This window comes from Panicum hallii, chromosome 5 (genome assembly GCF_002211085.1).
Source record: "Panicum hallii strain FIL2 chromosome 5, PHallii_v3.1, whole genome shotgun sequence".
NCBI classification, from domain to species: domain Eukaryota; kingdom Viridiplantae; phylum Streptophyta; class Magnoliopsida; order Poales; family Poaceae; genus Panicum; species Panicum hallii.
Genome location: NC_038046.1, coordinates 58,899,960 through 58,913,321, shown reverse-complemented (window position 1 = coordinate 58,913,321; position 13,362 = coordinate 58,899,960). Strand labels below are relative to the sequence as shown.

The following is a 13,362-nucleotide window of genomic DNA, read 5'->3' as shown; positions in this document are numbered from 1 at the left end:
AAATATTTGGGAGCTTTTCTGTTGCTGTGAACTTGAGTTTCGTCGGTGGAATAAAAACTGGTCGTTTCAACTGCGATGCTGCAAAGGCGGTAAGTGTGCTATGTTTCCCAAAAAAAAAAGATTGTGTGCTGGATTTGGCTGGGCACTAGGCACACATTGTTCTGGGCTTTCGTGGAAGGCCTAGTTCAACGAGACATGGGCCAAGTGCAGCTGACCTGCCCAACCGGCCTGATTCTCCTCAATCCTAGGCCTCTTTGCTTATCTTGGCCAGGACCAGGTAACTGGCCCAAGATACTTTGAAGCAGACCAAGTCACAGGTCCAAGAAGATGATTAGATTAATTAACGCTGATGTTTAAACTACTTGGTTTTATCCTATACAAAATTTAAATCCTTAATGAAACTTGGAGCTAGAGTTGTGCCAAGCAAACATCAAAGCATGAGACACATCAAGTTCAACTAGAGACCCATAATCCAATCAATCTGCAACATCCACTGTTACAATCTTATGTCAGCCAAAACATTGTGGCATCGCCATGAGTAGCAGCTGATGGACTAACCAGGACCTAACCACTACGAAGAAAAGCGCCATCAGAATTTCAGAACCCCTTATTAACAGTTCCGCAAGTGGAGACTGTAAACTAGCCCTGGAACAAGTCTTCTATGCTATACCAGAATCGTGCCTCTAGCTCAGGCCTGAGCGCCAAGTTCCAACAGCAGGGTGTGATTGACAGCGTCGGCTCCAGAGCCAGTAAACTGGATGGGTCCTGTGTTAAGAGAAAGATCGTCATATTAGGTCGTTGTTAGCTCAGTCGTTGACGAGTGTGTTTGTCATCTGGCAAGAACTCAGTGCTGCATACCAGGGCTGATGTAGCGGTTCTTCAGGCCCCATTCATCTCGCACGGATGCAAATTTTTTAAATGGAGCTCCTGAATTTCATGGTACAGGAATTCAGAAATTGATATGAGTTAATTCTGGGGGCATCGTTAACAATGAGATATAAAGGTAAATTACTAAAAGCTTTTCCTGTACTCTGTATTGGCCATATGGTCAATCTTTTCGAGTAATGCAATAGGTGGGGCTCCACACATCCCGACATTCTCAAAAAAATTAATATAAAGTAAGTTACTGCGTACCGTCAAGTTCCACCATTGCTTTCTTGATCACTGGCTTGAATTTGCCTATGTGTTTTTTTTAGAAAACGTGCGATTGAGCAGGCCGAAGTTAGAGATAGAAGAATAAATGCTTCAAGCAATTAATGAACTATCGAAACAATGCATTGTAACCAAAGATACAAAGTAAAATATGGTAAAGGCAATGATATCAAATCATTGTACCATACCTACCAAAAATTCTTCAAGTTCAAATAAATAATCAGAATTTTTTTTTCGACTTTTCCAAAGAAACTTGACATAACATAAAAGAAAAGGTAAAGAGAGCATGATGGCTGCCGAAAATTACCGTGTCTCCTCTCAACATCCATCAGTGATGTCAATGCAGTCCCACCGACAGTCCATTCGGCCACAGGGGCAGCAAGATTACCAACCTGAGTTGACAAAACAAAGGTACATATATACCATTACAAATTATAAAAAAACAAAGCGGTGAAGCAGATAATCACCATCATATACTTTGCATACGGCAGTTGTCAGACTATTATGTACTATCATAGAAAATGAGATGAGGCCAAACATGTGAGAGGATTTGAACCTTTCACTATGTATGACCACAGACACATAAAAAATTTAGCACAATATAAAAACCAGAAATTAATCAAACAATATCTTATGAAGTTAAATTAACATACTGAAGATATAAGGCCTGTCTTCCCAGACTGGAGAAGAGCCCCTGCACCATAACCTAACGCATAGCAATAGCTGGCATCAAAATTAGTTGGAAGGCCACACCTTCCTTCGTATCTGAAAAATGACGTTGAGAAGATCATTAGATGATGTTTCACTTTATATCTTGTACATGAAACCAGAGTCAATTATTTTAAAACAGATACAGGAATGTAGACTCACCCAAAGAAGTGGGATTGGCCAATAAAGGTGCCCTTGTACTTTCCTTCTGCTTTTCTTTTCTCTAATTCTGTTTCAACCATTGCGATCAGCATTTTTTCTGTTTCAATTTTGGCAACCTGAAAAAAAATATGGATGTCACGAACAGATTTCAGGATAAAAGGAGCACTGTCAGTTTGCAAGGTATTGTGTGGTAAACTGAAAAAATGTCTTACTTGAACATTTCCATGTGGATCTCTTTCCAGCAAAAGCTGCTCCTGGATGGATGGGGGTAAAAATTCAAATAATTTCTTGGATTCTGGTTCAAGTTTGTTTTTCCAGACACCCGCTTCATCAACAGTATCATGTGCCAGTATTTCATTTAACTCTGCAATAAGTTTCTGAACCTGGAAAAACGAAGGGAAAATACAATTAATAGGGTAAAGAATGAAGAATTATGCGCAATGCAGAAAAACAGGTACAGTCAAGTCTCAGAGATCAAGGAGATCTCTGTAGCCTAACTGAACACAGAGGTGTCCTTTTGCATAAAGATTTAGTGACTATTGAGGGCTAGTTTATAACCTCTGGGATGAAATCAATTAGGCCCTCTGGTATAAGGATGACACCGTAGTTGTAACCAAGTTCGGCACGCTTACAGACAATATCAGTCATGTAGTCTGTAACATTTTTTAGGGTCTGCTTCTTTTCGGCAACCTGGATGAAGGTGAAAATAATTTTTTTTTTGTGCATCAAACAGCAGCAACATATCGAAAATAGAAAAACAGTCCATTGCAATCATTTCCATAAATAAATGAACCTGCTTACATTATTTAATCAGCTGTTTCAATATAATTCATAGACAAGTGCCTTTAGAATATAACATAGAAACATAGATAGAGAAGTTTGAGCAGAAGAAAATATATAAAAGTAATGTATGAGGGATGGTAACTGAAGTTTTGTTAGGAACCAAACAAATGCCTGTTGCTGAATGGTATAGGAATAACATGTTAACTTTAGGTACACCATCCATGTGATTCTCACTGTACATAGTCACAGCTAAGCTATAAACAGGCACTGAATAACCTAGAAATAGGAAACAAATGCATCACAAATAAATCTCCAAAAGAAGAGTATTGACCTCTTCACCAATAAGAGCGATGTTTGGGTGTGTTTGTAAGGCACACTCCAGAGTAATGTGAGAAGCAGCACGTCCCATAAGTCTTACAACTGCAATAAGGTATCAAGCAATTGTTAATGTGGTTAATCGCAATTGGTTAGCAAACAGACATTTAGTAATGCAGTTATGCAAGTTAACTATCCTTGGAAAGAGAGATGGTTCTGATTTTGTTTCTGCTGTAGTCTATGAATAGAAAGTAATGGCTCAAAAGTGGCTTAGTGACACTTTAGAAAAAAATATCCTTAGCTAGATCCTAATAAACCTTAAGGTCGTAACATACAATCCATGTATCATGGATGACTAATCTACTAATCTGTAGCAGCTAATTAATGAGGTAGATAATACAAACAAATATTGTTTATGTTTATGCAAGCGGTTCCTTTTATTAGGAAATAAAAGCAGTCCAAATGTGCAAAAATTTTATAACAAAACCATATAAGTGTAGAAGCTTACAGTGGTAGTATTTCCCTGATGATCGTGCGTCAGTCATCACATTTCCAATCATTTCAGAGTAAATCTGCAAAACATAATATACCATTCACATGACATGTCTGTTAGCGCTCCGTGTTTTAAATCAATGTCAAAAAGCGAGTGTAGAAAGGTTGCTTATGACATTCTGTAACTTAAAAAGGATTGCAGAATCTGATACTAACTACAAAAACTTGTGTATAAAAAAAAAACATGGTACCTTGCAAGCAGTGTCAAATCCAAAACTTGTTGGGACCTCCTTGCATTTTAGATCTCCATCAATAGTCTTGGGACACCCAATAACACGAGTCTTTAGGTTCTTTGACCTACATAAAGATGCTTTTGACTAAGCAAGAGTCTCATTTTTATTAACTTTACTTGCCAAGAAGCAGACATGACTGCATGCTAGTAGTTGTATGTTAATTACACAATTGTCATAAACAATACCGTCAGCACATAATAATTCAGTGTGGCATTGTATAAGAAAAAATGGGCACAAAATATTTTAATTTTGAAGCCTAAGTACAAAGCTTGTTTCATAGCAATAAAATGATAAACAAAGAACATTATTGTGAATGCATGGGGAAGCAAAATGATTTGCATTCTTAGAAACCAACCTGAAGTATTCAGCAATAAGGCATGCATTAGTATTTGAATCATCACCTCCAATAACAACAAGTCCATCCAACTCAAGTTTGTTGGCTGTATCTTCAGCTTGCTTAAACTAGACAATCCCAAGATCGATGTTTAATGTAGCGACGAGCAGGGTGATATTTTGACCACAGTTGAGAAATAGTTCAGTATACAAAGAAAAAAAAAGGTAGTTCACAATCATATATAAGCAAGACGAAACATGGAAATGAAGGAGAGCATACCTGCTCTGGTGTTTCAATCTTGTCCCTCCCACTGCAGATCATATCAAATCCACCCTGTTGGAAATAGAAGAAAACTACTCTTAGCTCGTGGTAGCATTGAGGTGAGATCATTAAGAAAGTGTGGATATATAACCTGGTTTCTGTAGGGGTAGACAAAATCGGTGTTGAGTTCGACGTACTTGCACTTCATCACCCCTGCTGGGCCTCCCTTGAATCCATACATCGTGCTTCCCTTTGCACGATGCTGCAAGAAATCTAAACCGGCAGACACACTATATTAGCGAGAGGGTATCATGCATAATAACTGCACATGCTTACACTTGATCATTCTTAAGCCACTTTAGATAGCTAGCTCTGTCGTCAATGGTAGGATCAAAGAGCTAGCTAGCCCTCACCGAAGATACCGCAGATGACATTGTGTCCACCGGGTGCCTGTCCGCCGGAGAGAACCACCCCGACCTTGAGCGGCTTCCCCTCCACAGCCTCCTTGCCCGGCACCAGCGCCGCCGACGGCTGCCCGAACAGGTTGGGGAAAAGCTTCGCGATCTCATCTGCGCGAAGGGATCAGATCAGATCAAAACCGAAGGTAATAAGGCAGAATCGTAACGAGCCCGATGGATCGGATGACCGAGGAGCGAGGCGAGATCAAGGGGGCCGGGGTGCAGTGCAGGTCGTCGACCGTTATATTACCTGGGTTTCCAGTAGCCGAGCTGGGCGGCCCGTCGACGAGGGAGAATTGGGAGCTGAGGACGGAGGGGAGCTGGAGCGCGTGATGGAGGCGACTCGTCTGCACCTCGCTGTAAACGGACGCCAGCCTCCCCGGTGATGGGCCGTTCGCCGCCGCCATTGTCTGATCTTCCTTCGTCTTGGATTGGTGGTCGAGTCGATGCGGGAGAAGGGGAGGTGGGGCGTCCGTGGCGGGGGGATTCTATGCGATGGTACGGTGCACCCACCACTAGATCTATCCGCCACGCGTCCGCGCAAACCGCAGGTTCCGTCGCGGGGGCTGCATGCGTCCAGAGGTGGTAGAAGGTCCTACATTTTATCATATCATAGATAATGTAAGAGCTGGAGGGCTGGACTTTAGATTCCTTACCACGCTGTAAACATGATGCGTTGGTATTCCTACATTTTATTTAATTTTAAGAGTTGAATGAATTGCGAAGAAAATAGTAGAGCTATGATCCATTACCACCCTACGGCATGTCTACCTGTCTTACAATTAGTCTGGCTAAACAAACAGCATTGCATCCCTCCAAATCAAATCATCTTCTTTTCAAACCGTACAGGTGAAAGCTCTGGTAATCCTGTAGCACATCGGGACTGAGAGCAGGGGGGATGAATCAGACGAAGAGGAGCGGTCCTGACTCTTTCGATCTCGGGGCTGTAGCTGGAACAGCAGGCTGCAGGCGAGGGGAACAGAAGGGAGCAGCCAAGAGCAGGACAAGCTAGCTGTGCTAATCAGACCCCTAGAGACACCACATCGAACCTAGCTAGTACCAGTTGGGGTTGCATGTCGTGTCGACGAGCAATTTCAGAGGCGGAACGTTGACAAGGATACGTCACAAATTTTGCTTCATTATATAAAGGGTGTGTTCGATTTCCTCCCCTTTAAAGTTTAGACCCGTCACATCAAAGAGAATCTTGCTATTTAGAAGTATTAAATAAAATCTGTTTATAAAATTTTTTGCACAGATAGGTGCTAATTCACGAGACAAATTTAATGAGCCTAATTAATCCATAATTTGCCACAGCGGTGCTACAGTAATCATCCGCTAATCATGGACTAATATACCTCATTAGATTCGTCTCGCGAATTAGCCCTGGGGTTCTGCAATTAGTTTTGTAATTAGACTTTATTAAATACTTCTAAATGATAAAATTCTTTTTGATGTGACACCTCTAAACTTTAGAAAACGAACACACCCAAAATTTACCATTCGCTTGGCCTTTAGCTTTTGTTTGGGAAGCCTTGCTCTATTGCCAAGTGCTGACGATCACCCAAATCTACCCTCGGCCCCTTGAAAGATTCTTTTCTTTTTCCTATCTAGTCTAGAATTAAAAAAGCAAGTGCAATGTATGAATCCCAATCCTCATGATCATGGACACAGTTACAGGATTTGACTTGCTCATCACCGCCATGGCGATCGAGCTGCTCCCCGTCCGTCTCTCTCCACGCGTCACGCCGCCGCGTTGCCGGCCGTTGCCGGCCGGGAACCCGGTCAGTCTCCTCTCCCGCCCTAGTTTAAACCCGGCAGAGCATAAAATGCCCGTCCTACCCCCAGCGGCCACCAGTCTCCCGTGCCTATTTCGGTCATTTTGCGCCTCGCGTGGCACCGCTTGCCAAGTCCAACCGACGCACCAAGATGCTCAAAACAAACCCGTCCCCGTCGCCGTGCGCCCGCAGTCGCAGCCAGCAGTGATCGCTCGCCGCGGGGGCGCGCAGCGCGATGGCCGGCCCGGCGCCGACGTACTCTGCAATCATCGCGCACACCGCCGCGTTCCTCGCCGAGCTCGTCGCCGACCCGCTCCTCCGGCGCCACCTCCTGTCGGCCGCGGCGGCCTCGGACGGCGCCGGCGGGCAGCAGCAGCACCCGGCGGCCACGCTCCAGGCGCTGTCCCTCGTGTCGGACGCGCTCGACACCGCCGCCTCGGCCTCGCCGTCCCCGTCGTCACTCCGCGCCGCGGAGCGCCTGCTGCAGTCGCTCCCGACCGCCACGCCGCTCTCCTGCCTCCTCCTCGCGCTGGCGTGCGCCGCGCGCCGCCGCGGCGGGGCGCCGGCCGCGGCCGCTGTGCTCGACCTCTTCGCGCTGGACCCCGCGCTGGCGCGCCACGAGCTCGCGCCCGCGGCCTTCGAGGCGCTCTTCGCGCCGCGGCTCCTCCCCGTCATGCGCCACTTCGCCGCGCGCCGCGCCTCCGCCACCGCTGCGGCCGCGGCCGCGGCCGCGGGGAACGGGGACGAGGACAGCAGGTCCGACGAGGCAACGGCGCTGTCGGCGATGCGGGTCCTGTCGATGATGAGCGGCGCCCAGGCGCAGGAGATGAGGGCGCTGGAGCGGGAGTACGAGATGGTGCTCGACGCCAACTGCAGAGCGTACGCGCTCTACCTCAGGAAGATCCTCGAGGCCGGCGAGGCGTCGACGGTGTCGTCACCACCGCATCCTCCTGAGCTCGTGTTCGGCGTCGGAGCCGACGAGGACGATCGCGGCGACGACGAGGACGCGCCGGACAACGACGAGTCTGCCAGCTCGCAGAACGGCTTCCGGTACAATGTAATAACGCGACACGCTCCGTTCTTCTCAAGAGTGCTAGTAAATCAGGTCTTCCTTCTCATTGCCGGTGAATTTTGATTTGCAGCCGATGTGGGCGGAGACGGAGGAGCAGGGCGATCTTTACCCGCGGCGGCAGGGCAGCGTCAAGGGCCGGAGGGACCTCATGAGGCCGCCGAGCCTGTACCCGCAGCGCGTGCCGCCACACCTCATCGTGCAGCAGCAGCAGCGGTCGCCGCCTGTGGGCAGAGGAAGCCCGGTGTCAAGGCTCCGAGCGGAGCACTCGCAGTCGCCGGCGGCGCCCTCAGACGACAGCATGGAGGAGTCTTCCTCCGAGCTCGGCGCCGGCAAAGAGGTGCGTGCTCTGTAACTTAGCTAATGTGTTTGGTCCATGCATGCTCGCGTCAGTCAACATACAATTAATCCAGAAAAGATTAGCATCTCAGTTCATGATTAGAAACGCATGCCTTTTTTTTAACGAAATTTAAAAGAATAGGGAAGAATAAGAAGGAAGTGTCTTTAAAAAAAAAGAATGAGGAGGAAATGACTGCCAGCTTGCCAGGTACCAGAGTGAAATTATGCTGCGGTAATTCTCGTACTTCCTCCGTCCAAAATACAAGTCCTTTTAGAGGTATACAATAGTGTCATTTTGCGACCTAAATATACATTTTAGTGATGGAAAACCGTATAACAGTCGTTTTTACCGAATTGTATAGGCAATTATTAAATACACTAACTACGTGTAGCTAAATATTCCATCGGGTCACAAATAGTCTATGCTTTGACCTAGATCTGGTCAAACATTTGAACCTTTGATCATCAAAAGCTATCGAAATATTTAGTTTAAAAACATACAAGTATACGTGTAGGTTTGTTTAAAAAACACCCTCTCATAATTCCAACAATTTATGAGGGAGTATCACAATGTTAGGTATATATTTTTGTACATGTGGGGATGCATGTGTATAAGAAAGTCCCAAGATGACAATAACACTAGCTTATTCAGTTCTAGGTTACTCCCTCCGTTCCGTTCCAAATTTTATATATATATATATTATGTCTAGGTAATAAATTTAAAACGAATGGAGTAGCAACGTATTACGAAGCTGCCATTTGCGGCAAGGCTTTCTTACTGGAAGCTGAAATCTCTGGACAGTCTTGGAGCATATGTGGCTGAATTAGTCAATCGGAACATGCGTTCAGAATGAAATTAGGATAATCGGCCTCATGGGAAAGGACACGTCCATTTGGTTTCTCTGGCTGATCAAACCAATGCCGAGCCTGAGGACAGCATGCTTCCAGAGACGTTTTGAGTTACCAATGCCGTTGCCTTGTCTCTTAGGAAAAGCGCGCGGCGTCGCCACCGTCGTCCGAGCCACGCCCGCACGCCGACGACGCCCTGCTGTCTCCGGACCCCGCGAGGTAAGCCGCCCGCCGCCCATAAGCCTCGCATTGTCTTCCCTCCCTCCATCCCTGACATCACGCGGCGCAACACGATCGATTTCCATACAGCTCCCCGGCGCGCGGCGACGCCGACCCGCCGCAGCCGCTGCCGACGCCCAAGGACTTCGTGTGCCCCATCACCAGCCAGGTGTTCGACGACCCCGTCACGCTCGAGACCGGGCAGACCTACGAGCGCCGCGCCATCCAGGAGTGGCTCCACCGCGGCAACGCCACCTGCCCCATCACCCGCCAGCGCCTCCACGGCGCGCACCTGCCCAAGACCAACTACGTCCTCAAGCGCCTCATCGCCGCCTGGCGCGACCAGAGCCAGCAGCACCCTTCCACGCCGACGGCCCCGGCCGCGGGGACCATGGACAGCCCCGCGCCGCCGTTCAAGACCAGCTCGCCGTCCCCGGACACCAGCGCCAGCCACGCCAGCGCGCCCTCGCCCACCAGCGTCATCGCGCAGGCCACCCTCGAGACCGCCGTCGGCGAGCTCCGCGCCGCCGTGTCCTGCCTCTGCACGTCCGAGGACCTGGCCGAGTCCGAGAAGTCGGTGCTCAAGATCGACCGCCTCTGGCGGGAGGCCGGCGCCGAGCAGGCCGTCCTCGCCGCGCTCGCCAGGCCCGCCGTCATCAACGGCTTCGTGGAGATCCTCTTCAACTCGGTGAGCGCGCAGGTGCTGCAGGTCGCCGTCTTCCTCCTCGCCGAGCTCGCCTCCCGGGACGACGCCGTCGTGCAGACGCTCACCAGGGTGGACTCCGACGTCGACTGCCTGGTGGCCCTGTTCAAGAAGGGCCTGGTGGAGGCCGTGGTGCTCATCTGCCTCCTGTCGCCCACGCCGGAGCAGCTCGTCGAGATGGACATGGCCGAGGCCCTCGTGTCCACCATCCGGCGCGGCGACGAGGACCCGCTCAAGATGTGCATCAAGCCCAAGGCCGCCTCGGTGATCCTCCTCAGCCAGGTCCTCATCGAGGGCGGCACGGACAGCTCCACGTCGCCGGTGCCGAGGTCCGCGCTCCTGTCAGAGAGGTTCATACGGAGCGTCGCCGCGAGCCTGGAAGCCGGGCAGGTGGAGGAGAGGCTGGCCGCCATGCGCATCCTGCTCCGGTGCATCTGGGAGGACGGTCACTGCCGGAGCAGCATCGCCGAGAAGTCATCGCTGGGCGCCGTCCTCGACGCCTTCCACGCCGTCGGCGACGCGGACAAGTTCGACATCGTGCGCTTCCTCTACGAGCTGCTCAAGCTGAAAAAGTCCGTACTCCCTTAATTACATTGAAGAATTAGTAACTCAATGTGCTCATTTGTCGCCGGTTCCATCGTTCTTCAGGCGATCGGCGGCGGAGCGTGTTCTCCGGGCTATCAAGGACGGCGGCTCCTTCAGCATGATGCACACGCTTCTCGTGCACCTGCAGTCCGCGCCGCCGGAGCACAGCCCTGTCGTTGCAGGACTACTTCTTCAGCTCGATCTGTTGGTTAGCACGACTCTGAAACTTGTTCGACTAGTTCAGAAATCTGAACACCCCAACAAGTTCTGATGAACAGCGCTTTCATTTTCCATGGCACTGGCACAGTTGGAGCCGAGGAAGCTAAGCATGTACCGAGAGGAAGCGGTGGACTGCCTCATCCAGTGCCTGAAGAACGCCGACTTCCCTCGGAGCCAGCTCCTCGCCGCCGAGACCATCATGTGCCTCCCGGGGAAGTTCTCGTCGTCGGGGCGGCCGCTCGCCCGATCGACGCTGCTGAAGCTGGCCAGGGTGAAAGAGAGGCACCGGCAGTCGCAGGATCTGAGCGTCGTTCGTGCCGACGGCGGCGAAGACGAAATGGTAGGCGACGCTGATACGCACGCTCACTGAATTTTCAAGCATGTCTGAAGTGAACGAACTCTGCGCAGGAAGAAGAGAAGGCCGCCTCTGAATGGGAGAGGAAGACGGCGTACGCGCTGGTGAGCCACGAGTTCGGGCTGGTGTTCGAGGCCCTGTCGGAGTGCCTCAAGAGCAAGAACGCCGAGCTGTTCACGACGAGCCTCGTGTGCGCCACATGGCTCGTGTACATGCTCTCCCTCCTCCCCGACACCGGCGTGCTCGGGGCGGCCAGGGTCTGCCTGCTACGGCAGTTCGTGATCGTCCTCCGGTCCGCCAAGCACGGCAGCGACAGGGTCCTCGCCATGGTGGCGCTGAGGAGCTTCATGAACGACCGGGGTTGGTTGATGACCATGCATTTTTTTTCTCTTTCTTGTGCACACAAACTATGGTGAATGTTACCATTTCTCTGATCCTCCAAACGAACAAATTTTCAGAGGGGATGCACGACATCACGACGTACATCAAGGACGTGCTCAAGACCCTGAGGGAGCTGAAGAAATCGTCCGGCCTCGCATTCGAGATGCTCAAGCTGCTATCAGACGGCCAGGAATCCAGCGTTGTAATGCTCAGCTTTCTATCAAAGTACCAAGTGCATTTTCATTTTTTTTTTCTGCGCAACCTTCAGATTTACTGAAAGAACATTCTTTCCATTGCAGGACATGTGGAACCATAAGGAGATCAACCTTGTGGACTGCAGCTCAAATGGTGAAGTAACATCAATTGTTTACCTGAAGAACCACATATTCTCTGGCCACTCTGATGGAACACTGAAGGTTTCTCTTTCGAAATTCCCAATTCATAGCTTATCAAAACCTCTTTGCAGTTTCTGAATTCGTCAAACTGTTCCACAGGTCTGGGAGGGAAGTGAAAACATCCTTCGCCTTGTGCACGAGGCCCAAGAACACACGAAAGCAATCACCAGCTTGTCAGTCCTGCACTCGGAGGAGAAGTTCTACAGTGGATCATTGGACAGGACAATTAGAGTATGTTTCTTGCAGGAGTCTTCAGGAGATAGTGTCATACAGGATAGGATGGACTCAATTCAGAGTATGACCCGTGACCCTTTCCGGTGCAGGTGTGGCAGTTCCGGGATGGCGTCCTCCGGTGCGTGGAGATCCATGACACGAGAGACCCCGTGCAGAACCTTGCCGTCGCCAACGCCATGGCCTGCTTCGTGCCGCAAGGCGCAGGCGTTAAGGTGACCGACAAGATCCTTCAGTTTCAGTAGTAGCTGCTGCCACTCTAGAACATGGAGACATGTTCAGAACTTCAGAATGCTGAACGCCCTGCGCTTTGTTGTGTCCTTCCTTCCAGTTGCTCAGCTGGAACGGCGGCTCCAAGCTCCTGAATCCCAGCAAGTACGTGAGGTCCATGGCGCTGGTGCACGGCAAGCTTTTCTGCGGCTGCAACGACAGCAGCATTCAGGTATCTGATGGACATGGACTGCTGCTGAAATCTTCAGAAACCTGAATCTGAATGTGATCTATGATGACAGGAAATCGACCTGGCGAGTGGCACGCTGGGCGTAATCCAGTCCGGCAACAAGAGGATCCTGGGCAAGGCGAACCCTATATACTCCCTACAAGTTCATGACGGATTGCTGTACACCGGAAGCACTCCATCTATGGACGGCGCGTCAGTCAAGGTATTATACTACTGAAACGAACGAACTGAACAATTGCGTGAACTCAATCCTCAGTTTCTGACGGCTGCTGCGGCATGCAGGTGTGGAACTGCGCCAACTACAACCTCGTCGGCTCGATGCCGTCGTCGATGGAGGCGCGGTCGCTGGTGGTCAGCGCGGACCTCATCTACCTTGGCTCCAGGAACGGCGCCGTGGAGATCTGGTCCAGGGAGAAGCTCACCAGGATCGGCACGCTGCAGGCGGGCGGCCCTAGCTGCCGCGTCCAGTGCATGGCCGTCGACGGCGATGGCGACGTCCTTGTCGTCGGGACATCGGACGGCAGGATTCAGGTCACATGCTGCTTCTCTGATTTCTGCTGAAAGGGTTGCCAAGATCTGAACTTCTTATGTACGGCATCTCAGTACTCACGTTGGGATTTCACTTCTTATTGCAGGCGTGGGGATTGACTTGAGCAGATGCAGAGGAGGCATAGAGTCGTCAAGGAATGGTGAATAAAATGTGGAAATATGAGTGGCGTAATGCTGTTTGTTCTATTTCTTTTTTATCCTGGCACGATCTTGCAAGATCTGTAAAGTGTAAATATCGATCAAGTTCATAGTACTGAACTTGTGATTGTTTCATT

The 13,362-nt window shown here is 49.8% G+C and overlaps 2 protein-coding genes across 2 annotated transcripts; one reads left to right on the top strand and one right to left on the bottom strand.

Moving 5' to 3' along the window:
* Positions 1-659: 659 nt before the first annotated feature.
* On the bottom strand, positions 660-5,365 carry LOC112895034 (pyrophosphate--fructose 6-phosphate 1-phosphotransferase subunit beta 1-like). Its single transcript, XM_025962897.1, has 16 exons — positions 5,209-5,365; positions 4,914-5,069; positions 4,652-4,773; positions 4,519-4,572; positions 4,261-4,367; positions 3,864-3,969; positions 3,629-3,692; positions 3,137-3,225; positions 2,581-2,712; positions 2,235-2,399; positions 2,023-2,138; positions 1,806-1,917; positions 1,460-1,544; positions 1,135-1,179; positions 859-927; positions 660-765 (listed from the first exon to the last, which is right to left on the bottom strand). The coding sequence occupies exons 1-16, from the start codon at positions 5,363-5,365 to the stop codon at positions 689-691; spliced, it is 1,656 nt and encodes a 551-aa protein (XP_025818682.1). The 3' UTR covers positions 660-688.
* Positions 5,366-6,968: 1,603 nt separating this feature from the next.
* On the top strand, positions 6,969-13,291 carry LOC112895687 (putative E3 ubiquitin-protein ligase LIN). Its single transcript, XM_025963674.1, has 15 exons — positions 6,969-7,790; positions 7,876-8,142; positions 9,130-9,209; positions 9,300-10,484; positions 10,561-10,705; positions 10,805-11,065; positions 11,125-11,431; positions 11,530-11,654; positions 11,752-11,868; positions 11,947-12,078; positions 12,171-12,293; positions 12,410-12,520; positions 12,591-12,740; positions 12,821-13,069; positions 13,174-13,291. Exons 1-15 carry the CDS (start codon positions 6,969-6,971, stop codon positions 13,189-13,191), a joined length of 4,092 nt encoding a protein of 1,363 aa, XP_025819459.1. The 3' UTR covers positions 13,192-13,291.
* Positions 13,292-13,362: the final 71 nt, after the last annotated feature.